At 54.2% G+C, this 25,071-nt stretch overlaps 10 protein-coding genes across 10 annotated transcripts; 3 read left to right on the top strand and 7 right to left on the bottom strand.

Moving 5' to 3' along the window:
• Positions 1-377: 377 nt before the first annotated feature.
• PG994_013467 (uncharacterized protein) lies at positions 378-1,146 on the top strand (the record flags this gene model as incomplete). The annotated part of the gene is made up of 2 exons (XM_066864876.1): positions 378-417; positions 794-1,146. The coding sequence occupies 2 exons, from the start codon at positions 378-380 to the stop codon at positions 1,144-1,146; spliced, it is 393 nt and encodes a 130-aa protein (XP_066709837.1).
• Positions 1,147-1,176: 30 nt separating this feature from the next.
• On the bottom strand, positions 1,177-2,429 carry PG994_013466 (uncharacterized protein; the record flags this gene model as incomplete). Its single annotated transcript, XM_066864875.1, has 4 exons — positions 1,177-1,563; positions 1,895-2,073; positions 2,140-2,275; positions 2,334-2,429. 4 exons carry the CDS (start codon positions 2,427-2,429, stop codon positions 1,177-1,179), a joined length of 798 nt encoding a protein of 265 aa, XP_066709836.1.
• A 464-nt stretch (positions 2,430-2,893) lies between these two features.
• On the top strand, positions 2,894-6,578 carry PG994_013465 (uncharacterized protein; the record flags this gene model as incomplete). Its single annotated transcript, XM_066864874.1, has 6 exons — positions 2,894-2,925; positions 4,394-4,774; positions 5,281-5,808; positions 5,872-5,956; positions 6,049-6,183; positions 6,249-6,578. 6 exons carry the CDS (start codon positions 2,894-2,896, stop codon positions 6,576-6,578), a joined length of 1,491 nt encoding a protein of 496 aa, XP_066709835.1.
• A 292-nt stretch (positions 6,579-6,870) lies between these two features.
• PG994_013464 (uncharacterized protein) lies at positions 6,871-8,277 on the bottom strand (the record flags this gene model as incomplete). The annotated part of the gene is made up of 4 exons (XM_066864873.1): positions 6,871-7,872; positions 7,966-8,086; positions 8,115-8,160; positions 8,217-8,277. 4 exons carry the CDS (start codon positions 8,275-8,277, stop codon positions 6,871-6,873), a joined length of 1,230 nt encoding a protein of 409 aa, XP_066709834.1.
• Positions 8,278-9,355: 1,078 nt separating this feature from the next.
• PG994_013463 (amidase signature enzyme) lies at positions 9,356-11,706 on the bottom strand (the record flags this gene model as incomplete). Its single annotated transcript, XM_066864872.1, has 5 exons — positions 9,356-10,199; positions 10,243-10,506; positions 10,648-10,913; positions 11,007-11,305; positions 11,511-11,706. 5 exons carry the CDS (start codon positions 11,704-11,706, stop codon positions 9,356-9,358), a joined length of 1,869 nt encoding a protein of 622 aa, XP_066709833.1.
• A 499-nt stretch (positions 11,707-12,205) lies between these two features.
• On the bottom strand, positions 12,206-15,208 carry PG994_013462 (TPR repeat-containing protein C19B12.01; the record flags this gene model as incomplete). Its single annotated transcript, XM_066864871.1, has 3 exons — positions 12,206-13,241; positions 13,315-14,224; positions 14,272-15,208. The coding sequence occupies 3 exons, from the start codon at positions 15,206-15,208 to the stop codon at positions 12,206-12,208; spliced, it is 2,883 nt and encodes a 960-aa protein (XP_066709832.1).
• A 1,208-nt stretch (positions 15,209-16,416) lies between these two features.
• Positions 16,417-19,737, bottom strand: PG994_013461 (uncharacterized protein; the record flags this gene model as incomplete). Its single annotated transcript, XM_066864870.1, has 1 exon — positions 16,417-19,737. The coding sequence occupies one exon, from the start codon at positions 19,735-19,737 to the stop codon at positions 16,417-16,419; it is 3,321 nt and encodes a 1,106-aa protein (XP_066709831.1).
• A 197-nt stretch (positions 19,738-19,934) lies between these two features.
• Positions 19,935-21,226, bottom strand: PG994_013460 (uncharacterized protein; the record flags this gene model as incomplete). Its single annotated transcript, XM_066864869.1, has 2 exons — positions 19,935-20,762; positions 20,810-21,226. 2 exons carry the CDS (start codon positions 21,224-21,226, stop codon positions 19,935-19,937), a joined length of 1,245 nt encoding a protein of 414 aa, XP_066709830.1.
• Positions 21,227-21,512: 286 nt separating this feature from the next.
• PG994_013459 (uncharacterized protein) lies at positions 21,513-22,882 on the bottom strand (the record flags this gene model as incomplete). Its single annotated transcript, XM_066864868.1, has 6 exons — positions 21,513-21,624; positions 21,682-21,738; positions 21,795-21,918; positions 21,982-22,558; positions 22,608-22,726; positions 22,795-22,882. The coding sequence occupies 6 exons, from the start codon at positions 22,880-22,882 to the stop codon at positions 21,513-21,515; spliced, it is 1,077 nt and encodes a 358-aa protein (XP_066709829.1).
• Positions 22,883-23,314: 432 nt separating this feature from the next.
• PG994_013458 (uncharacterized protein) lies at positions 23,315-24,874 on the top strand (the record flags this gene model as incomplete). The annotated part of the gene is made up of 1 exon (XM_066864867.1): positions 23,315-24,874. One exon carries the CDS (start codon positions 23,315-23,317, stop codon positions 24,872-24,874), a length of 1,560 nt encoding a protein of 519 aa, XP_066709828.1.
• Positions 24,875-25,071: the final 197 nt, after the last annotated feature.

Raw genomic sequence — 25,071 nt, 5'->3', positions numbered from 1 at the left:
GTCATTAGTTATGCCAAGAAGACACTCCTGTTTGAGCACGTGTACTGTAATTAACCTTCATGCAAATGCAGAGACAGTAATCCGGTAATCTTTAGCCTTTCCGTTTCGTTTCTTTTTGGCGGCTCGGCACGTCTCACCAACGAACTCTTAGGCCCCAAAGTTCACCCGAGACAGCCGAGTGACAAAGGCGCGGCAGCAGGGGTTCCCGGGTCACAGGAAACAATTGTAGAAATGAGAATACGAGGCGCCACATCGGATTGTCAGGTCTTGTGGGAAAGGTTTGGTAATGTTTCGAAAAGAATAATGACCTTAACCCGTAATTCCATAATATGACGGTGACATAGAAAAGTGAAAACACTGACTTGCATGGTTTTGCCATGGATTCCAGTCCGTCAGCTAAGCAAGTCAAGATTAGGAGTAGAAGCAAATCAAGATTAGGAGTAGAGACAAGGGAAGATGGAGGAGGCTTTATTAAAAGGGGTCAATGGCGGGCAAACGCGACCAAAAGTCAGCAAACCAACACCACAGCCCCGAAGCAGCAGTGTGTGGCAGGCCTTTGGGGTCTTTGGGGCTTATAAAGATCCTTAGCATGGAATCATTTGTTCATTCTACTGCAGTAGAAGTCTTGCAGTACCCAAGTACACTATACTACATACATACACACAGGAACCCCATTTTTGATCCATCAGACTTGTCATGTTGCCACCGGAAATTGGTTAATACCAAGTCCACGCCACGTCTTTCGATATACCAGATGTCTTCCTTTGTCGCCCTCACCACTCCGGGTACTTAGCCAGAGTCTCTCTTATCGGCGCCAACTCAAAGGTATCTGCTCGCCCCCTCCGCGGCCCCGACGGATTCTTCCGCGCTCCTGGAAACCCTGGAACCGCACTTCCGTCCATCATCATCCCCATCTTCTCCAGCCCCATCATCCGTGGTCGTGGCCGTGGCCGTCGTGGCGTTGGTCGTCTGCTGCTACAGCTTCGACGACGTCCCGTCGCCCCCGCGCCGGATCCGGATCCAGTGGCCGCCGTCGTCGACGTCATGGTGTGGTACTTCTGCCCCTTCTTCCCGCCGCCGGAGCTGAAGAAGGTGCCGCCGAAGCAGTTGGGGAAGACGCGGTTCAGCAGCTGTGCCGCTCCTTGAGCATCATGTGTTTTAAATCACAAGGAGAACTTACAAAAGCTCAACGCAAAACATGATGCAAAGAAAGATCTTCTTCTTCCGCTCGAGGTCGAGCTTGAAGATCTGCGGGATGGGCAGCGCCATGATCCACAGGTCGGTGGTGATGTTAATGGTGGCCTGGCTGAACCAGAACGTGTTGACGTTGATGCACGTCCCCTCGCGGTCGCCGGCCCAGCCGAGATACACAAAGTCGACGGGGGCGCAGCTGAAGATGGTCGTGATGAACGTCGCGATGCTGAAGGCCACGACGAACGCGATGGTGCCGAAGCAGGCGTGCCGGAAGCGGCGCGAGGGGAACACGCGCAGGAAGAAGCAGAGCAAGCAGATCTTGGTGAAGCCGATGGCGGGCACGTAGGTGATCTCGGTGATCCAGATGTACTACGAGGAAGATAGGTTTGTTAGGCGCAGTTCGGTCGTTTGGGCGTGCCGTGCTATTGCTCTGGAGGGAAGGGTGCTTGCTTACCTTTACGACGTTGTTGATACGCGGCTGATCTCAGGTCCATATATCCTTACCAAATCCATTTGGCCACCACTAGAAGTTGGATGCGTTAGGACTTGGTGGAAATCTCACTTGTTGCACGGCTAATAAGGGGTAGGCCATACTATAAAACTCCAAAACATCCATAGGAATGGAAGATACCTGTTTCGGCAATGTGTCAGATTAGATCAAACAGTGTCGTTATAAGAGAGCTAGGAAAGGGTGGCTAACCAGCGCGAGAACAGCACATAGGTCGGCCATGTGCAACGAGCCTCTCATGTGGTTGTTGACAAGGCGGATCGCCACGAATATGACTGCCAGTACGCCTGAGATAGCCGCGACCACTGGCGTCTGTGTGCCCTTATCCCGAATGGGTTCTTTGCATGCTGTCTTGGTGACGTTCATCGCCGCTGCAGAATGGCAAGATTAGTATATAAAATCGCATTTCTTGTGCATGGTGAGGATAGCCTGCCTACCAAGTCCTTCTACCAGAGAGCAGTTTCCCAATGTGCAAGTTCCGACATCGGTTTGCAGTTTCTGGTCGGCGCAGATGCAAGCAAAGTCGGTAGCTGAGTATCTTGACTCCTGCAAGTGTGTCTCCAGGCATCGACTCTGTCATACAAGTAAGCGGGACTGGTCACTCCCCAAGCGGCTCTTGTTCTGAGCGTACCGCGCAAAGTGGCATAGGTTGTTGACCATAAACCAATTGTATCAGGCAGAGCAGAGCTAGTCCGCCCTTGAAGATACTTATCGTGATTCGCGCCATGGTGCTAGTAGGTAATTAGTATAGAAGGAAGCATTTAGGCTAAAGGCGAAGAGGCAACGGAACAACATGAGACAGACAGATGATCCACAATCAGGGGAAGTATGCACAGGCAGTATATGTGAAAGATAAGTTTTCAGAACTGTCAATCTCAAATATAGCTTCGATAAGTCCAGTTTAAATGTCCATAGTGCATTGCATCTTGCCTTTGACCAATATATATCTTCTATCAACCACTTTCTACCTATTAAACACCAAAAGAGTCGCCAATACACATAATCCGATCATTTCTTCTCCAAAGTTAGCCACACAGCAAATGTGAAAAGCCATATGTGATAGGTGCCGGGGCAGATCGCCAGCTTTATGATAGCTCATTCTTGCGAAGCAGGCAGCCAGGGTGCACTTCAGCTCGTGCGGCCGCCTCAAAGCGCACGTCCGCCGTTGCTGTGTCTTCTTTTCTGTCAGCCATGACGGTCGCGCCGCTCATCACTTTGCTTAAGTGCGTGCGCCATCCATGTGCCGTCCGGCTGGGTTGGCTCGATCCCTCTCGGAGGCAAAAACTAGCGAGTCGCGGTCGCCTGCATTGCATAAGTTCAAGTGTCACGATGCGAACATGCATCATCGTTTCTTCTTCATTCTTCTGGGTCGTTCTCAGCGGCTAACTGGTACATAGATGGCCGGCCTGCCGGCGCCATGTGGGTGGATGGGAGCGTAGACCGGGGGTCCTGCAGAATTATAGGCTTAACTAATGACCCCTGAATGACACTGTCCAATGAGGCCGGTAGATTCGGCAGTAGTGGGGAAGCACCGGAGCAGGAAAAAGTATATATACTGGAGATCTCAGCTGAGCCGGACATCATGATTGAGAGTTGCGAGTACGTAAAAAGCGCGCCTTGACTTCAGCCACTTCATCACCGGCGGTTTGAAATAGGGCGAGAAGCGAGAAAGGTTAGCAGGAAGCGATTCTTATTAGTTCGCTGTCAGATCACCATCCTTGGTAGCGCAACCCTACAGGCCCAGCATCTAGGCAGTATCAAGCGAGATGGCATTGCTTTTCCTCCCGAGCTCAGATTCCGGCGCGGCCCGTTCGTCAACCCACCCCGGACACTGTGCGGAGTCGGGGCTTGGGTCAAAGGAGCAGTCGCCGCCTGGCCGCCTCCAACCACCCGACCAACCGAGAGACAGACCTGCCAACCTCTGCCAGTGTATGCCCCCTCCCAGGACCCCTTGTCAACGTCTTTTTGGCCCCACTCGCACACTTATCTCGCGGCCTTCTCCAGCCTATCAGAGACTTCGTGCGACCGACAAACCCATGCCAGTGTAGACGTGCTTATGCGCAAACGGAGCAGCCATTCGAGAAAGGGAAGCTCCAATGGGAAAGGAAATGCCTCCCGCCACGGGGAAATGCCGGTATGGCTACAGCAATCGACCTACATACTATGAGACCATCCATCATGCATAACTTCGTGCGCAGCTGGGCATACATATTCATGACAGATCATCGGACGTATGCCCATATCAGAATATGACAAGGGTAGGCGAACGCCCACCTTCGGGCAAGAGATCGCCGCTTTTGGGCACGATCTGATTGGGCGTCGGTCTTTGGCATCAACGGAGATGAAGGGTGGACGGGCTTGGAATCAAGGCTGGCTGGATATGGACTGCGAGTCGTGCATTGAAGAAACGTGGCGGCAACCCGCATATGAAACCTGTCATATGGATAAACATGAACTTCCCCAAAAGAGTCCGGAGCTGGCCCCCTCCTTCAACCTGGTTTACCAAGGCTGTGCAGTGATCAGTTCGCATGCAGGCCGCTGTACAAAAGGATAGGGATGTGTGCTTACGATGCACCCTCGCGCCCCCCCCCCAAAGACATGGCGTCTTGAGCTTCATCGTACTTCCATTCACCAACCACCTCGTGTAACGATATAGTAGCATCTTTCCGGTACCTACCCCCGACCCCCTAGCCATGCCCTCGTCCATCGCCTCCCTGCCACTGGCGCTGGCACTCGCCTGCGTCTTGCTGCTGGCCAAGAGCCTCTGGGCCCGGTCGACGCGGCCCCCGCTGCCGCCGGGCCCCCGGCGCTGCCCCTCGTCGGCAACCTGCACCAGGTGCCCAGGAGCCTGCAGTGGCTGCACTTCCACCGCTGGAGCCGCGAGTACGGGCCTGTCATGCACCTGCGCATGGCCGGCCAGTCCCTGGTCCTGCTGTCGACGAACCAGGCCGCCCAGGGCCTGCTGGCGCGCCGCAGCGCCCAGTACTCGGACCGGCCCCGCATGGTCATGTCCGGGGAGCTCGTCACCAAGGGCATGCACATGTTGCTGCGCCAGTACGACGCTCAGTACAAGTGAGTAATAACAGAAAGGCTTCATCGTGTATACCTTCCCCTGCCTCCAGAGACGGGCACCCTTGATGGAGGAGTGAACCCCCTACGAGTATACTTGCTGCTGCGAATGGTACCCAGAGCTGAAACTCCTTTTTCACCTTGTACAGGCTACACCAACGCATGGAGGCGCCTCTTCTCAACATGAAAGCGTCCAACTGCTATCGCCCCATACAAGAAATGGAGTCGAGGCAGTTGCTGTTTGACATCATCGAGGATACCAAGACCCATGGCGAGAAAGGAGTAGACTTCCATCACCACTTTGAGCGTGGTCTGGCCAGCATTATCTATTCATTGATATAGGTGAGTCCACTTCTCGCTGGCGTCATGCAGCCTCACATACAACTTCGATCGCTGACCACATACCTTAGTAAGCCGATTCTTACAAGTACCCTCTTCTCATACCATGAATGAATGCATGGCATATTCTTTCACATACGTAGTCACTAACACTCAGCTCTCTCCCACAGCGGCTACCGCCTCCGCACCGGCCACGAGCAGTCCCTCCAAGATGCCAAGCGCGTCCAAGCCGAGTTCGCCCGGACGGGCCAGGTCGGCGCCTATCTCGTCGACTCCTTCCCCGTCCTGAACCACCTCCCCGCTTGCTTGGCGCCCTGGAAGCGCGAGGGCGAACAACTCTACCAGCTCGAGCGCAACCTGCACGTCGGCAATCTCGAGCGCGGGCTCGCGAACCCCGGCTGGAACTTCAGCAAGCACATGAAGGCCAGCGCCGAGGCTCGGGGGATGTCGACCGAGGAGCTCGCGTTCGACTTGGGAATCGTCGCTGACGCGGCGCTCGACACGTCCACCGTCGCTATGGACTGGTTGGTGGTGGCGTGCATCACGGCGGGCGGTGGCGCGGAGGGGTTCGTCGCGAAGGCTCAGGCGGACCTTGATCGCGTTGTGGGGCGTGACCGGTTGCCGTCGTTTGAGGATCGGCCGCGGTTGCCTTACATCGATGCCATTGGTATGGCCACCATTCTCTTTCATCTCATTCGGTCTTGCAGAGCCTTCTTTGCTGAATACTGTAGGAACTATAATTGATGTGTCTTAACTTGTAGTCAACGAAGTCCTGCGATGGCGGCCAGTGGTGGTGGGTGGTGTACCCATGCCACCAAGAAGGAGGATACGTATATGGGATACCACGTAAGTTGTTACATCATAGCACATTGGAATGAGACACAGAGTTCTCGTGTCATCATTCAAAAAGCGGACATGGGTACTTACTATCTCACCAGATCCCCGCCGGCTCAATCGTCATGGGCAACCACTACGCCATCACGCGCGACGAGTCCGTCTTCGGCACCGACCCCGACGCTTTCAAGCCTGAGCGCTGGCTCCAGTACCCCTCCGACGAGAAAGCTGCCGCTTCTGCCAACCCCGACTCCAACGAGAACTTCAGCCACCACGACCAGTGCACGCTCAAGGACCTCCCCAGACCGGCTTCGGGTTCGGCCGGCGCATCTGCACGGGCCGCAACATCGCGCGCAACGGCCTGTTCATCCAGACGGCGCGGCTGCTGTGGGCTTTCGAGACCCTGGAGCCCGGCGTCGTCGACGAGGCCACGGGTGAGCGGCACCGCGTCAGCGACGTGGACTGCACCGAGGGCTTCGTCACGATGCCCAAGCCGTTCCGGGCCTGCTTCCGGCCGCGCGGGGACTGGGTGCGCGGCATCGTGGCGGCGCAGTGCGACACGCACGGTGAGGATCACGTCGCGCTGCTCGACAGGGCGGGGAGGGAACGGCGGGCTACGATTGGGAAGCAGTGAATTGCAGGCTTGATAGTGGCAGATGTACAAGATAAGGGGTAAAAGTTGGGACACAGACTATACCTTCAAGTCGCCTCTGGCCTAGCCAGTTTTGAGTAATTAAAAACACACCAACGTTATGTTACCCGAACACCGTCCAGGAGGGAAATAGCCAACAACAATGTAATTCAACAATGAAGTAGTCCAAATGCAATGATATATCAAAATAGAATATATTGCTTCATCGCTGTAATCAATTTGTCATATATACAATAATACTAAACACAGGGAAAACGAATCATGTATCAAATCATCATTGCTCGTTGACAAACAGGCCCGCCATGCCCATACCGGTGCCTATGCACATGCTCGTCAGCAGGATCTTCTTCTTCTGGCGGCGGCACTCGCTGAGCCCCGTGACGATCTGGCGCGTGCCCGTGGCGCCGAGCGGGTGGCCCAGCGCGATGGCGCCGCCGCGGGAGTTCATCTTGGCCCAGTCGAGGCCGAGCTTGTCGCGGCAGTAGACGGCCATGGTGCCGAAGGCCTCGTTGAGCTCGACGACGTCGCAGTCGGCGACCGTCAGGTTGTGCTGCGCCAGCAACTTGGGGATCGCCACGGCCGGGCCGATGCCCATGATGCGCGGCGCCAGGCCCGCCACCGTCGAGCCGACGTACTTGGCCAGCACGGGCACGCCCAGCCGGATGGCCTTGGACCGCTTCATTAGCACCACGGCGGCGGCGCCGTCGGTGACCTGGCTGGCGTTGCCGCCCGTCGTGATGGGGCCCCACTGCGGGAAGGCGCTGCGGATCTTCATGAGGCCCTCGGCCGTAGTGCCGGGGCGGATGCCCTCGTCGCGCGTCAGCGTGACCTCCTTGACCTCGCCGTCGGGCCCCTGGACGCGCGTCGTGATGGGCACGATCTCGTCGGCGAACCAACCGGCTTTCTGCGCGGCCTCGGCGCGGCGGAACGACTCGGCGGCGTACGTGTCAACCTGCTCGCGCGTGATGCCGAAGTCGCGCGCGACGTTCTCGCTTGTCCAGCCCATGGCCATCATGGTGTCGCGCGCGGCCTGGCTGTGCTGCAGCATGGCCTCGTCGAAGGGCTTGTCGAGCGCGTCGCCGCCGATCGTCATCGACTCGGCGCCGATGGCCACGCCCACCTCGATGGAGCCCGCCGCGATGGCGTGCGCGATGTCGGCCGTCGCCTTCAGGCCCGAGCTGCAGAAGCGGTTCACCGAGGACGCGCCCGAGGACTCGGGAAGCCGGCCGAGAGGGGCCGCGGCGCGGGCTTTGTAGGCGGCCTTTGCGTCGGAGACCTGTGAGAATGGGGAAGAGCTGCGTTAGTCCCTGACGTTGCTTGCGCATCTATGGGCAGAATGAAGCAAATAAAGATATTGGGCGGTACATACATTGCCGAAGCAGATATCCTCAACCAGGTTGGTGTCGAATCCTGCGCGGTCCTTGACCTCCTTCAAGAGAGCATATGTCATGTATTCTAATGTTGTGTCCTTGAAACCTCCCTTCTTTTCCCTTGCAGAGCGGCGTTCGGATGGCTAACGTAATAACGATGTCGTCGGGGCTCTTGGAGGTTCTGGAGAATCGGGCTGTCAGTCAATGTGCCGGGACTTGGTGGGGAGATAGATTGGCTTTGTTAACATACACTTGCGAAAGCCCCAGCCCGGAGACAGGTGCTTCAGAATAGAACCAATGCGCTCGGCCATTGTGTATGTGTGTGTGTAGGATTGATTGAAATATTCAATTGGGAGAGCAATAGTAATTGAAGAATTAAACAAGGCCAACGACAACGAGAACGAGAAGTTACTAGACGGAGGATGATAATGATGATGATAGTAAGTAACGACAACAACTGGCCGAGGGTCCAAAGATCCCTTGAATCTCGACTCGACAGGTTCTTGTGGGGCGTTGGGGAATCAGCCGAGGCATCGGCCAACTTCGGTTTTAGAGCCTCTGGCCTAAGCAACCCAGCGCCCGGCAGATGGATTCGGATCACCCCAAATCTTATCACTAATCACTAAGATCACCGCTAAAAGTCTGGGGAAATCGGTCTAGTGTGGTCGCTTCTGGGAGGGGGAGAGGCGGGGTGGATTGGGGGGTGTAAAAACCTCGGACTTTCATCTACGGGCGACTCTTCATCCTCATACTTGAGACGATCAACAAGCGACGCTTCATCAAGGAGGCTTTGCAGAACGGAGCTTAATAAGCAGAGATGCTCTGTCTGCCTTCCTGGAGTTTCATAAGTGGGATGAATCATTCGGTTTTCCGCATGTGCAGCCGAGAACGCTTCTGATGCTCCACATTCGCTGGGGGGCTCCCATGGTGGGTAGACCTGACCCCGACTGCTAGACGACTGCTTGAGTCTTCCAAAACACTTTGGCACATAGCCTTCAAGTACCAGCACACCACTCATCTTACCCATACCAGATCATGCTTCGATATCCAGATTCTGAATGATGACTGACATCTTTTGTAACAACTACATGCTCGAACAACCAATAGATTCAAGTTGGTTAGGCTACTGAGGTTTCAAATCCATGTTCTAATTCCATGTTATGTTGCTCGGTCCCTGGGATCCCCTATGCCTACCTATGTATCCTGCCAAAGTAAGAAACTTGTACTGATCTATCTAGACAAAACGTGTGTGCACCTCCTCTCCTCCCGTCTGAGTTTTAAACAACCGATTCCCACACTCCACTGCCCGAAGGATCCCACACCCCTCCAACTGTCTCAGCAACTCCAACAGCACCTCGTCCATGCCCCGCGGCGCCATGATTGAAATGGCTACCGGTAATCGCGTCTTGCTGCTGCTGTCACTCCCTTCTTCTTCTCCTGGGCTTCCCGTAATCCGTGACGTGAAAGGAACCTCGCCGAGAGGGACCGCGATATCGGGACACCCGGACGCGTAGGCGAGCGAATAGGCCGAGAAGCCCGTCCAGAACAAGGAAGGTTTACCGTCGGGTCCGATACGGGAGCGCGTGGCGGGCTCGTCACGGTAAGCGGGCTGGCCCCAGACTTGGGGATATACCAGGAGCGGAATTTCTTCTCTTCTTCTTCATCGGCCGGTCGAACATCCTCGGTATTAGAAGAAAAAGGGGGGCCAGGCAGGACTGTGTTGTTGACCCAGTCCCCGCAGCGCTTCAGCCGGCGCGCCGAGTCTCCCATCTCGGTGTCGCTGACACCCCTACCGTATTCGAGACGCTTCCGCGTCGTGGCCTCGATGAACGGATAGGCATTGGGCCCCTTTTCGGCGCGGTAGTCACGGACGAAGGGGTCGATCGCGGTTCGGGCTAGGTTGCCGTAGACGAGGTTCTGGTAGATGGTCGACGTGGCGGTCTCTAGATCTTCTTCGGAACTGGCGGAGGAGATGGAGGCCCATAGATCGTAGAGATTCAGTTCCTGGCGCTTGCAGTCCAGGTGCGTCTCGAGCTGCGACACGAAGGACTCCATGATCTGGCCCGCGGGCGTGCTGGCTTCGGGACCGGTGCTGTCCGCCGAGAAGAACTTGGGCGTCGTCGTGTCAGTTGTGTTGTCGGCCTCCTCCACGGCGTAGACGAATTTGAAGCGCCGCCGCCGCCGCCGCCGGCGAACTTGAGATTGAGGGAGAAGAGACTCGTTTTTGTCGTTTCTAAACATGGCTTTAGTAACCCTCTCCCGCCACAGCCGCGGACCGCGCCAAGACGCCCGGCGTGTCGAGCAGCGGGCTGCACACCAGCATCCCGCCGTCATCGCTCTGCTGCACGCGTCCCGAGGAAGGGCGGACACCGTACACCCCGTTCACGGCGGCGGGGTGCCGGATCGAGCCGCCCGTGTCCGTGCCGACGGTGAAGTCGAGCCAGGGGTAGCTGGCGCAGGCGGCGGCCGAGCCGGAGCTGGAGCCCGAGGGCTTCTGGAAGCCGTCGCCGCGTGGGTTGATGGGGGTTGGTTCTTCGATTCTGCGGGGAAGTCATGATGAGGATTTGTCCTATTGAAGAAGAAGAAGCAGACGGGGCAGGTTCTCCAGTTGAGAAAGAGCTGGGTGGTGGATGCGAGGCAGTGATGTTGGGGTTGGGGAACCTCTCTCCCCACTCTCTTACCTGTCAATTGGATCCTGGCCATCGCACCACTGCCCGCACCGGAGCTTCCCGACTAGTACAGCGCCGGCATCGAGGAGCCGTGCGACGCATGCCGCCGTCTCAGTGCGCGGCGGGTACAGCTCGCGGTAGCATTTGCTGCCATTGCCCGTGTGCAAGCCCGCGACGTCGATGCTATCCTTGACGCCGAACCGCAAGCCGGACAGAGGTTTCGGCTTCGTCGTACAATCTTCGTCTAGGCAGTGCAGTTTCGACGGCACTGGTATTAACTAATATATGACTAGAAGTATTAACCGTGGACGCCTTTTCAGGGGATGTGAGACGAGATGATGGTGATATTCGTCGCGGGAGAATGTACGTACATCCGAAATCTCCAGCCATTGGTAACTACTGTTACTGCTACTCCCCTTTCCAGTCACGGCTCCTATCGGTAAACAGCCGCGCACGAAAGCGTTGCTTGAGTCCACGTAGAGACGGAATGGGCGATGCAAATTACCCGTGGCGCAGTCGAAGATATAGGGACTCGGGGCCAGTGGGACCGGTTGCCCGTGTATATCCGAACCCACCATGAGGGTCCTTGTCGATGCGCGAGATTCGGACGGAACAATCTCCGCCATGAATGCTTCGAAGCGGTCTGAGTCATTCTGAGCGTAGAAAACCACTATGAAATGATGGTGTTTGATTAGTTCCTGGTTCTTCCTTCATTCATGTATGTCAATCGACCTCCTGAGAGGAGAGGAAGAAAGTGGAGGGGACCTTGTCGACCCTTCTGGACTGCGACAACTCCTTTATACGTTCCATACCAAAAGCCCACCCATATCCTGCTCAAGGCAGTCCATGACCAGAGTCACCACGACAATACTTACGTAACAAGAAGTCTTCCGTCCAAACGGCATCCTCTTCAAACGCCCGCATCACGGCCGTCGGGGTCTCCCTCTGCACCAAGCCCCCGAATGACGTGGCGGGGACATGCTGCCGGCCATTCTGTATCGACAATGGCCCCAGGTTCATCACAGGCGCATCGTGCTGCAGCAGGTACGGCACGCCCCCGATATAGACCATGGTGACGTCGGAAGGGCTCGAATCCCGTTGCCTTATTGCGAGCGTCGCTGATTTCCTCCCCATCTTGCGGTTGCTCCTAATTCTGCTTTCCGTCGCGCAGCAGTAAAAGGGGCTCAGATAGCCAAGCAATTGTGTGGGAAATGAAACGGTTTAAGGAAGGTTTCCTTCGTTTCTTCCCTTTATGTGGTAGTTTTACCCCATAGGCAAACGATGGATGGTGGAATGAAAGCAGTCATGACGTCGGCTATTTGCGCCCGTAAGCCTACGAAACCACACCAATCACCGCTGTAGATCTGTTCAATCTCGCCCGCGGCCGATAGCATCGGCACCAGTCACTGCAGTTGTCAAATTCAACGACAACCAATACCTATCAGTTTTGATCAGTGACAAACTCGTTAACTTAATATATCATTTCTATTCTCGTGTTTTACTTCATTTACCCAACCGCCCAGATAGATGTGAACACCATCCTATGCCATGCCATGCAATCCTGCCCAACCTAAATCTTCAACCCCTCCATAGTATCCTCCAGCGTCTTCCACCCCGCACTACCCTCCCAGTTCTCCCGCCCCTTGCTCATGACGCTGCGCACAGCACTCCGCGCCTTGCCGCGCCACCTGTCGCCGATGGCCTCGAGGCGGCTACCCCAGTTCTCGTACGCCGCGACCAGCTCCTCCGTGCGGCTGACCACTGTGTCCCACGCGTCGGCGTCGTTGAGCCAGTCGCCCTTGGGCTTGGCACCGTCCGCGCCCGTAGACGCCGACAGCGCGCTGCCGGACCCAGCGCCAGCCGTGGCTGCTCGCCATCCTTTCTCGGCAGCATCCAGGGCGCCTGCGTAGTCGCGGCGCCAGGCCCGCAGGCGCGAGATCAGCGACCACGCTTCCGAGTCGGTCGTGATGAGCGGTACGACGTCGTCTTCGAAGAGCGAAATGATTTTAGTCTGTATCGTGCCTCTAGGTGCTACGTAGATGCTGTCACCCTCACCACCGGCGGGCTCTTTGCTGACTTCGCGGACCAAAAGGCTAAGAATACTGTGGTCCAGGGCGTCTTCGGTCTTTCGGATGCTGAGAACGTTGCGGGTGCCTAGTACGACATCGTCGAGCGCCGGTTCTGGCTTCAAGCTGGCTGCGAGGGTCACGACGTTGTCCCAAATTCGCCAATTGGAGTGGGCAGTAGTGGCGCCACGCTTGAAAGCCGATAGTGAATCCAGAAGTAGGTTGCGGGCCGACTTGTTCAGATCAGCTGCTCGGGATGTGGAGGGGAACCTCTTCTCCAGGTCCTCCACTTGCGCCTCTGAAGGCTCTTCATCATCGTCGGTAGGCTTTTTCTCAGACTTAAGGATCTTGCTTTCCGCAACCACCTCGCGATACCAGCTGAGCAGAGCGCCGCCCAAGTTGCTCCATGTTCGAGCATCTTCGCCGCCCTCTTCGCCGTTACTGGTGTAGATGGCCCTCTGGTAAGCCTCAGCAGCATCGGGGAAGTGGGCAAGACGAAGCTCAATATCTCCCAGTCGGCTCCAGAGCTCGGGGCTCAGTCTGTTCACACCCACTGCGAGACGATAGGACTCCAAAGCTGCTTCCCAGTCCTGCTTCCGTAACCACAACTCACCCAAAGACTTCTGGGCTCTCGCGAACCTGCGGTTTTGATATCTCCCACGCACGCTGGTAATGTGCTGGTTCCTCCTCGAGATCACCCAAGATGCAGAACAGCCTCGGCGCGTTCGGCGGTGGATCGCGTTCCCCGCCGTAATAGTCTTTCAGTTTCAGATCGTCAGTGTTGACAGCGTCTTCTGTATCTTCGGATTGAGCTGAAGCCTTCGTTTCACCAGTTCGGTGGTACAATCTCCACCGTACTAAGGCTCTGGCCTTTTCTACTCCACCGTCACCGCGTCCGCTTCCATCATCGTGAGACTCGCTACTACCCAGGCAGAGCGCGACTTCGGGCCACATACGCAAGCGCTTGAAGATCTCCAAGGCCGAGATTAGAGATCCTACAGAGGCCCAGGCATAGCCAAGCTCTGATTCTAGATGCCACCTCGGAGGTGATGATAGTGCGTTGACGTATCTGAGTCGCTCGTGAGCAGGTGCCGATTCGGTATCTTTCGGGGCGGGTAGGAAAGATGTCGGCTTGTTCTGGTAGGTCTGGGCGTGCGCTTGTTCACCTGGTTGAGAGACCTCAATAGACGGTACTGCTGCATCCCTATGAAAATCTTCGTTTGTAGGAGGTGCAGTACTAGCATCCGTATCGGTAATGACTTGATCAACAACTGCTTGCATCTGCAATACACCACGCTCAAGGGTTCTGCTTCGATTCAGCTCAATTCTGGATCGCACCAGCAGAGCTTGGGTGTAGATTTGCCAATTGGTCGACTTATCATTGATCACTCGCTCAGCGAATGGCAAGATCTCCTCTGCGGTAAGGGAGTCAGAAGGAGAGAATGTGTCTTTCAACATTGCTTCCGTGAGAAGGATGATTTTGTCCTCGGGTTTCAGCTGGGGTTGATTGTTGGGAGCGATCCCTGCAGAGATTCAGGTAGTTGCGATTTCGTAGCATCTTCGCTGCCACTGTCCTTGAAGGAGATCTTCTCCAGTAGAGTATCGTCATTGAGAGCCAGCGCTTGCGGCGCTGTCGCTCCTGAACAAGTCTCTCCGTTAGCAGCATTGTCCTCCGCACTCTTGGCCAAGACAACAAGTTGACTAGTGCTTTTCTCTTGCCACTTCGTTCGTTTTCCGAGAGCACCAGAGAGAGCATAGGTGAAACCACTTTTCTGTGCCGCGAGCTGCAGTGCGTCTTTGGCTTTAGTATCGTTTCCAAGCATAACATGGGCATTGGATTTCTCGAGTAGAAACTGGGCCTTGATGTCGTCGCCTCCCTCGGTTGACGCCAGCACTGTGGTCTCGGCATCTTCAAGACTCTTCTCGACAAGTTCCTGCAGGGTCGCCACATCGGTGAATCGTCCAGTTTTGGTGAAGAGTGATCCAGGCCCCAAAGATGGCTGAGAAAGGAGCTTATAATGCCAGAGATGAATGCGGAACCGGGTCCAGGCCAGGTCGCTGCTCAGCGGGACAGCTTCGCCTGATGTCAATACCCATTTCGCAAAACAGAATAGTTCGATGTGAGGTATGTAGGCATAGACGGATACGCCATCAATGTCTAGACTTTTCAGACAGACTTTCCTCAAAGCCTCGATAGGGTTTTTTGACGTGGTTGCAGTGCCTTGTGGTGTTGTCTGGTTGTAGGCAGTGATGAATAGTGTTTGGCATTCGGCAGCTTGAAGAACGGGGCCGGTAACATTGGCTTGTAAGAAGGCGTTCAGCGCGGACGAGCCAGTCTGAATTGCCTCCTGCAATGCGCCCTCAGAGATGGACTCGGACTCCTGCGTCGTAGTTTCCGATGAGGCTACGCGCCTTACAAATCGCTCAACCAAAGATTTTGCGACATCTGAACGGAAGACTGAGAGATAGGGCACATCTTCACCAACTGAGTTGGCCGAAGACTGCATTGCGCACTTGGGGTTTGAGTGGCACGCCACCAAGTCCGGGACGGAAAGACGGAGGTTGAGTGAGGTTCGGCGATGGAGGGGCAGATTTCGAGTTGAGGTCCCAATGTAAGGTTAGAACAGTAAAACCTTCGAGCCTAGGTCTGGAGATCAGGACTGATAAAGCGGAATAGCCAGGTCCCTCGTCTCCTTTATTGACTTTAGACGAATGAGTATATCGTAATCGCGCAGATTCGTCTACTAAAAAGTTATAAAATTTGCGCGCCTTTGGAATTAGTCAGGATGCGTCACACTCCGACTGCTCTCTAAATGCAATGCAACTTTTGTTGCTGCAGTTGTAGCTTTTGGTGGGGGAGGGGGAGGGGCATGGAGCTGATAGCGATAGCGATAGCAATCGTGGCCCGTGCAGAATGTGCCGATAAGCCAATCTACCCCTGATACCTACAGCGCGCCTCTGTTTTTTAAAAGTCTAGACTCCAGACCATTGTCATCTGTGTATGTTCCAAATCATTAACTTAGATGCCCTCGCTTACATTCCAGTCTGGACATACAGTATACTTTACCAGATAGATGCCTTATGGTTCACATGTCCGGATGTAGTCTTTGGCTAGACGCACAATAGCCTGGGTTTCACCCGCTAAGTGCATCGAGTTGGCCGAAGCTGCACGCGACCCCTCCCAGCATTTTCAACGGTTGGAGGTCATTTTCGCTGGTCTGCTAAGGTGCCAGTGGTGCCTTAGGATGCTATCGCGAGATCATGTCCTGCAGCATGTGGATAGCATCCTTCAACGCCTTCCCGCTCCTCCCACCGAACTTCCGGGACAACGCGGAGACCTTGCCCCTGAGTACTTCATGTATCTGCCCAGGTGGAATCTCCCGAACTCCTGAATACACTCAACTGCTCGCGGCAGCTTGCGGATGCGTCTGTGAATGACTGACACTGTGGCTATTGTGGCTGTTATTCTCTTGTTATCCCGGGTTGCATGACAGGTGCGGTGCCTTGGCGCCATGGGAAGTAGGTTTCGGGTTCTGGAGTTAGGGTTCTTCCAACTCGTTAAATCTTTTACTAGGGCCTCCTTAAGATTATTGTGTTTTGAACGTATGAGATGTCCTTATGTGTCCGCTTGCCACGCCATAGTTAAATACCGTCATACTGCACATACGAACCATACGGCTGGTGACATTTGCCATCTTCTTCCAGACAACCCTTTTCAGCCAGACCTCACCAGTGGGATGGCGGCCGCGCTGCTTCGGCTGCGAGGATAGAATGGAGCTCCACTTTCAGTGACCTCCAGACCCCTCTTGATGACAACCAAGTCCGACTCCTTGGCGAAGATTATCTCCCCTATCTTGCCCATATCGAACACAGGCTGGTGGCCGACGAGGGAGAGCCAGTCGTTTGGGATGAAGAAATGCCGGACGGGAGCTTCTGATTGCTGAGATATCTCGACCGAGCAGACCCAATAGCTGGTGTCGATGTACACAAACCTGTCGCCGTAGATCCCGATAGCTGCTTCATAGTTGATCCATGTGGGCCTCAAAGTGCAGAGGGGTAAGAAAGCTGCCACCTCTGGTCCTTTATCTTGAAACTCGTCGAAATCCCAAAAGTCGAATCTCGAATGAGTCGCCTCGTCTGGTGAAGAGTCGCCACATGCCATCGTCACAAAGTACATTGCACTGTTGACAGGGATAGAGCGTTGAATGGTCCCCAGATAGCTCTCACCCCCTGATAATACAATGCGTCCAAGAAGCTCAAGATTGGACCAACTGCGAATTTCGACTGATTCGGCTCGCAGTTGTATCAAGCAATCGTGCCTTTTTGGGTGTGCGAACCAGCGCTTTTCTCCTTGACCTGTATTATCGGCGGTCGCTAGCAGCCTTGCGTCTGACTTTGTAGACCACAGCCTGGCATGCTCGACGGTCGATACCAAGACTGCATGGTTCTGCCCACTTCCCAGCAGCTGGCATACACTTAGACCCACGCCCACGCGAAGCTCTGGGTCCGCCGCACTCCAGTAAGCAAGTTTCCGTCTCGTGAGCCTGCGAGCCGTGACTACGCTGCCGAAGTCACTGCAGGTCAACAGCCCGCTATTGTCATCGAAGTGGATTTCGGCGATCGCACAGGCGATCGAACCGGAACTTTGGACGAAAATCTGCTTTCCCGTTGGCTCCCCGGTGACATCATATGCAAAGACAGAGCCATCCTTTTTACCACAGAACACTAGCGAGCTGGCCTGGTACGAAAGTTGAACGCAGTGGATGGCAGTAATGGCCACACGATCTGGGATCTGGTAGTCGATTTCGCGCAGGCCAGTCGATACTGGTACGGTGTCGCTTTTCCCCTCATCTAGGTTTTGCGTGAAAAGTATGGTTGGTTGCCAGACCCTGCATTGTGTTGTCCGAATGTCGATAACTTGCTCGCCGCCAACAGTGAAATTAACGAACAGCGGCCTGACGGTTGAGTTCACAATAGAAATTCGATATAGATCTTTCAATCCTTCAAAGCTGAACAAGACAATGCCGCCTCGTGAATCGGAACCCGCTAATGTCCTGCCATCGGGCGACGAAGCGAGCGCAAGAATGTTGGCACTTCGAACAATCTTTTTCACGTCTCCGCTATAGATATCGTAAACAATAAGATCGCCATCTTCATAGGAGGCAGCGAGAAGGCTAGTGTCCGAAGCTGCACTGAAAGCAAGCGTAGTTACGGGTGTCAAGGGGCCAGGTAGCTCAGGTGCCCCTTTCTTGCGTGATCCTGTTTCTTTCTCGTACATGTCGTGTATTCTATTTTGCTCCGTATCCCAAAGGAGGATGTCTTCTCCGCGGTAAACGATAGCCAGCAGGTTTTGGTGAGGCGAGTAGGCGGCAAGCCTTGGCTCTCTCAAGTGAATATATGGCCCATTTCCGGCTTCGGTGAAATCTAGTGTCCAGTCCATAGGCCCCTTTCTGACAGATCCGCTGAGCAAGTCCCACTCCACTAGCTCGTTCATCTTGTTCGCGTACAGTAGCGTAGCGTCGCCTTCTAGGAAGCTCATGGCGATTAGGCGTGATTTCAGAGGGATCTTATACAGTTCATCCCAAGACTGCGTGTCCCATATCTTTATGGACTTCGCACTGGATGAGGCGAGATATCTTCCAGTCTCTCCAAACTTAAGGAGCCATACTGGTTCCATATGAGCAAGGACACGAGACTCCTGGAATATTGTATCATCATAGAGGATAACATCTCCTGTGGACATGCCCAAAGCAAAGTATCCTATTCCGGCAGCAAAACTGAAAGGTGTGCGATGCTCTTCGTAGCGAATGGTAGTCAAATATGCACCCCAGCCTGATCCGCTCAAGCCATGAACACTCAGTCCGCTATGAGAAACGTAGGTCTGTCTTCGTATGATTGAATCGGGAGGGCAAAGTGGTGGTATCAGCTGGTGAATTGACGCTGGTGACTGTCGTAACCGATGTGAAAACTTGGTGACAAGATGTATAAGATCTTGAGCCCATGCTTTCAGTCTCGTTAAGTCTCGTTGCAGATGGGTATCGATGTCAGGGGTGTGGCGGGCTCGGCGGCTCAGGAGATTCAGAACAGCCTTCCCGGCCTGATATATTTTACTAAGGTCTGAGTGAGCTGCGATGTACTCTATCCAAGTAAGGATGCTCAGGCTTCCGAAGAATCTGGAAAGTAAGGAAATAATCTGGTCGTTGGTGGAGTCTGTATGAATCAGATGCTGGAAAAGGTATTGAGAAGCGTAATCGACCATCTGAGACCACCCCTGCGCCTTCGAATCTGTCTGAGAACCTGGTCTATCGTCCTTTCTGTTGTGTAAAACCAGACACTGTACGCAGGTCAGGGCCAGCCTGGTGTGCCCCAAGGTCGTTTCGATCGCGAATTCGGATCGAAGCTCGTTGCTCACCAGGAACTCCCTCGCCGTCAGGTGGATGAGCTGGAACCGCTTTCGGCTGTCGACATATACCAGGCTTCCACAGTAAGAGATGACAGAGTTCTCCATGTCATCAACAGCGTCAGCTATATCTAGCTCAATGGCAGCATGCAGCTCCTCGACTGCCAGGGGCCGGAATGAACAGGTGATCCAAGTGAGTATCGCTTTAGTCAAGTCTTTGCCAAAGCGGGCTCTACTCATATCGTCAAGGATTTTCTTGTACAACTCGTTCATATCCGAGGGTGTACTGTCCAACACCATATTTGTCTCGGCCAGGGTGTGGACATGACGCAGCTCGTTCATGATAAGATGAGCCCAAAGAAAACATCCTCGCGAACTCTCCAAAATCTTCTTGGCCATCTCAGCACGGCCTAGAGCGGTTGCCGCGGGCAGAAAGTCGATATTGGCTTTCAAGAACAGAGAAATATCCTGAGAGCTGTCCTCATCATCGACAGTATCTGTGAGTGCCTCGCTGCGGCGAGTCGTAAGGGGCTCAAACATGTACCTGGACGTGACCAGTATACACAACGGCCACAATTCTTGAGCTCGGGTCAAGAAGTTCATGAGATCGGATGATGCCGCCTTGCACTCGTCCATAGCGTCTATCACCCAGTACTGCTGCCTGCTCAACTTCACTTTGAGTATGCCCCCTGCTAAGTATAAATGTCTCCAAACGGCATTGTGGTCTGCTAGGTCCACGGTAGCATCCTTTCTCTCGGAAAGCTTGGTGACAGTTTCTTGAATTTCGGGGTGAATAGTAGCCATCTGGAACGCCATGGACCGGAGGAAAGTATTTACTGTGGCTTTCCGACTGTCGCCAGACTCAAAAAAGAAGCAGGAACAGTCAAGACCTTGTTGTCGTAAATGCTTGACCGCATTGCCAGCAAGAAAGCTCTTCCCAGCACCGGGTCGACCGCGAAGCCACAATAATTTCGAAGAACAGGCATAACGCCATTGCTCGAAGCTGGGCTTTTGGAAAAGCCAATTCCCCAGCCCTGTAACCGGCGTGTGTCTTGCATTAAGATGACATCATCACTAATATCAGGAGCCCCTAGGAAGTTGTAGACAATCTCAAGACGATCCCTTGTGACATCTGAAGTGTGTCTAGTACGAGCTTTTCTCACTGCATCCATGAAGGCAGCCAGTGCATTGCGCACTGTAATGAAAGACGGGTCTTCTTGGGAAGTGAAACGTGCAACATCCCGGTGGTTAGCATCGAGATGCATTCGGCGCTCACGAGGATAGTTCATTATTGCACAGTGCTTCTCGACTATCAGGCCTTTTCCGATCCCATAGTTCATAGCTTTGGTCTCGAAGAAGGAGAAGACTTGAAGCGAAGTGCGGTGATCACATAGTCGGGGGAACTCATCGTTGATAGCTTGAAGGACAGGCGAGCCTGGAAACAGGTCGTTGACAAATGGTGTCGCCCCAGCACCGGGCATGATGGCAAGAATGCGACTGAGAACCACGGCGATATCAGCTCCCTGATGAGGCGTTGCGAGAAAGAAGATTGCCCGAGTCCTCTCTACAAGGTGATTGAACTCGGTAATCTGGTGGCCAAGTATGAAGGCTTTCTTGATGACAAGGCCACCCATGCTATGACCAACAAACACCAACGGAGACTGCGAGACGTTAGTCACTGGTCGAACTACGTAGGATGAAGACATACGTTTGCTTCGTGTGGTATAGTGGGTGCACCCTGAATAGCACCTAAGAGCGATCGCGCAAAATCGGGCACATTAAGCACGGTAGACTCTCGTAGGATAGAAGAAGAGTATCCGAACGTGTGTATTTGAACATCTTGAAAAGCGGGATCTTTCGGCAGCCATTCTCGAGGCCAGAAATACGCTGGATCCCCGTTTCTAGACCATGTATTCCGAGAGTCTCCATTGAGTCCGTGGACGAAGATAAAATCGGCTGCAGCCTCTCTCTCAGGCGTATGCACTGTGGTCAATCCCAAGGGGACCTCGAGATGGCTCGCTTCCCCTTCTTTCTTAGTAATGTCCCTTCGTGCCAGGCTGCGGGTAAAGATTGACTTGAACGACGATATGCTACCGAGTGAACTGCGAGATCGTTGTGGCTCCATACTTGGCGGGATTCAACAAATGGATAGGTGTTTTGCTTCAATTTTACAAACGTGAACGAGGAGCGAAACTTGCGATGGGGGGCCAAGAACCAAGATGATGAATATCCCTGGAAAGGCAAAGCCGCCAAGACCGAAGCAGGAGGACAGCAGCAGCTCGGGTGGGACTCGGGGCTTGTCGGTGATACAGTTATATGCAATGCAACACCATCCTAATCCTATCACCTCCAAGGCCAATGACTCTTTGAATTTAGCCGCCATAGCCCCTGTCCGAGATATGCATTCCATCTCATTTCCCCGAGAGGATGCCGGTTTCCAGACGTGGCCCAGAGGCTTTCTCGCGTTCCGGTCCCTCATCGAGTTGGTACTTTTCCACGAGCTTTTTCATTGTTTCCTGAGCGCTGTTGCAGAGAATCGTGTCAGCATAATTCTTGCTTTCAAAAACACCCGATACGTACACAGATCTGAAAAAGAGGTTTCCCGCATACAGCGAGGATGAGTGAACATCGAAGCGTCTAGAATCATGACGGTTAGCGGCCTTCCAATAAGCGATAGCCTTGACGTGACTGACAGGCAATAGAGCTCAATGCGATCACCGAATTCCTCCTTCGGTTTAGAGGCTTCGAAGTGCTTTACGTACTCGTCAATGTGGTCGGGGAATCGATGTCGAGGACATAGCCAAGGCCCAAGCTTATCTAGACATAAATAGATTAGTTCTTGTCAAGTAGAATATGTGCAAGGTGTTGGGCAACACTTACATTCGTTATGTGCGTATAGAGGGGTGCCGTCAAAAATCATCGGAACACCTGTCTTGTCATCTACGGAGCAGTTGCCCTCCCAGAGATCACCATGGACGAGTCGGGGGACGATCTTCCCACCATCCGCCTCCAGAAGAGCGCCAAGGAGACGGGGGATCGTCTTCTCAAGCGTCAACTTGGTGAGACGCTGGAACTCTTCGTCGGGCCCATGCGTCGCCAGCTCCGCAGCAAAGCATCCCTCCATCCCCTTCCTAAAACACTCTTCCCACGTGTCGCTCAATGGGAAGAACTGAGGGTTCTTCCCTCCAAAAGTGGGATTTGGATACCCGAACTTTCCATCGGGCGATGCTGAGCGTTTGTGGAACTCCGCCACCATCGCTGGGAAGTCTGTCTTATCGGGAAGCGCATCTTTACGCATCTCGTGGAACTCGCACACGATGAAGTGGATATCCGGCATGTCTTCAAACGATCCCCACGCTATGGGTTTCGGGACCATTTCGGGCGCAAGCTTGTACAAGGTCTTCATAGCTTCGTACTCGGCCGAAACCATCGTCTTGCCGTGCTCGCCTTGATGAACCTCGAGTACTGTTAGCTATTGTTCGAATCAGGCCGTTGAAGTGTAATACCTTCACGAAATAGCTGTCTTCGTTTCCATCTGAGTCGATAGCCTTGATCTTTGCGGTGCGCGCCCAGTAAGACTCGCCGCTGGCGGAAATTCCCTCTATTTGCAAGCCACTCGGCAAGACTAACTCAACATCGATCAGCTTTCTTGTTACCGCAGGTCTACTTGTTTACATATGGTAAGATACGTACCCTTCCGGATGGCCTCGTCGACATACGAGATAGTGTTCTCTGGCACTGGGATCTTTTGATTCCACACATCTTTGCTAGTCGGGCCCATGTTGATTAATCCAAGGTAAAGCCGGCGAGTTGAAAACGTATTCGGTTGTCTTGGAGGATTTCCGTTTCACTGATTAGGTTTTCAGTGTTGAATGATTTCGATTGCCGACAGTTTAAGAACATATTGCTTCCCTCAATGAACCAACTGCGATACTGATGGGCGGGGTTGGATCTGCTTTCTTGGCAATACCACGCAAGGGATGTTCGCAACCAACACGCACTATCAAGGTAGCAGCCGGGTAACCTTTCGCCCGCAAACCCCTCGTTCCTCGGGTGGCATCGGGCCGCCTACCAGGAAGTCGATAGAACGGCGGGTATCTATCACCCGGACCCCTACTCTCGATTTCAAAGATTCCCTTTGGTACGAAGTTGTCGCATCCATCCGAGCTTAATCGCCCCTGATCCATTAGTCAAGATCATCGAGGCCGATGAAATGGCCCGGGCAACTGCGGAAAAGGAGTCGACACCTCCCCATGAGCCCATTACCAACAGCGTCAAAGGTCAAGAAAATGGCATCCAGGCCCAGGCCAACCCTCAAGATGGTGGCCGTTTATCTTACACGGCATTCTCGCTCACCTACCGGTGGTACATCACTCTGCTCTTAGGCTATCTGTGCCTGGCCTCTTCCCTTACGGCGAACATTTACTTCCCCTTGATCAGTCTGCTGGCAGACCAGTACCACACGTCAATCCAGGGCATCAACCTCACCATCACGATCTACGTAGTGATGCAAGGCCTCACCCCCTCCATCTTCTCCCCGCTGTCGGACACCCTGGGCCGCCGACCCGTCTACATCGCGAGCTTCGCCCTGTACACGGCCGCCTCCCTGGGCCTAGCCCTCAGCCACGACAGCTACGCGGCCCTCGTCGTGCTGCGCGCACTCCAGAGCACGGGCGGCAGCGCCACGCTCTCGCTGGCGTACGCCGTCGTCGCCGATTACGCCGTGCATGCCGAGCGCGGCCGGTTTCTGGGCCCCATGATGGTCGCGACCAATCTCGGACCGTCCATCGGACCTCCGATCGGCGGGGGCGCCATCCTCGCCACGGGCGATTCGCGGTGGGCCTTCTGGACCCTGACCATCTTTGGGGGATCCGCCTTGACGCTCATACTCTTCACCATGCGGGAAACGAACCGGAAGGTGGTTGGTAATGGTGCCGTTTCGCCCCAAGGCATGTGGCGGGCATGGATGGACCTCCTGCGACGCGACTCTTCAGGTTGCACCGAGAGTGAAATACCACCTGAAAGGGGCGGACCGACAGGGAAAGGCAAGTGGACATTTCCCAATCTATGGAGTTCCGTGAGGATTCTGTTTCACAAAGACGCATTTACTGTGCTGTATCTGGCCGCTTCCCCTTACGCAAGCTGGTATACCGTCACAACCTCCATTCCACTCATATATGGCGACGTCTACGGCTACAACGAGTTGATCGTGGGGCTGTGCTATCTGGCAGGTGGCGGAGGTATCCTGGCCGGCGGGCTCATAGCCGGTCGGCTCATGGACTGGAACTACAAACATGTGGCCAAGCAGGCTGGTTACTCAGTTGACAAACAAGCGGGAGACGATATACAAAGGTTTCCCATAGAAAGAGCTCGCTCGAGAGGATCGTACACGCTGATCCTGATGTCCGTAATTGGGTTTGTGGGCTACGGCTGGGCAGTTCAGCGCAGAGTTCATCCGGCCGTGACCCTAATCCTTCAAGCCGTCCTCGGCGCGCTCGCTACTATTCTGCACCAAATCTACAGCGCGCTGTTGGTTGATATCTTCCCGGATACACCAGGGACGGCCGGCGCGGCGAATAACATCTGCCGCTGCGTCACCTCGGCCGCGCTCGTGGCAGCTCTCCAACCTCTGGTCGATGCGATTGGAAGATCATGGTTTTTCACCTTCATCGGGCTCTGGCATGGCCTGGGCTCGTTTCTTGGTGTATATATTCTACGCAGATGGGGTCCGAGGTGGAAAAAAGAAAGGTTACAAGTTCGAGGACATCGTTGATGGTTTCAATCATTTCTCCGGAAAATGCCAAGACAACATGCTTCTGTCAGGGAATGGTATCAAGCCGGAGACGTGGCTTTTCATGAATTAACGTACACAAGGATAATGGAGAGGTAGAATTTGCAGGGTCTACTCGAGAGTGAGTCGACAATAGGTTTGCATGGATGTAGTATGACCGCGCTCACGACTGCCAAGGG

Source organism: Apiospora phragmitis (assembly GCF_038363925.1).
Source record: "Apiospora phragmitis strain CBS 135458 chromosome Unknown utg000011l:1.0-3236445.0:1.0-3240683.0, whole genome shotgun sequence".
NCBI classification, from domain to species: Eukaryota; Fungi; Ascomycota; class Sordariomycetes; order Amphisphaeriales; family Apiosporaceae; genus Apiospora; species Apiospora phragmitis.
Note: the sequence above shows the minus strand (reverse complement) of the source record. Positions and strands in the feature narration are given on the sequence as shown.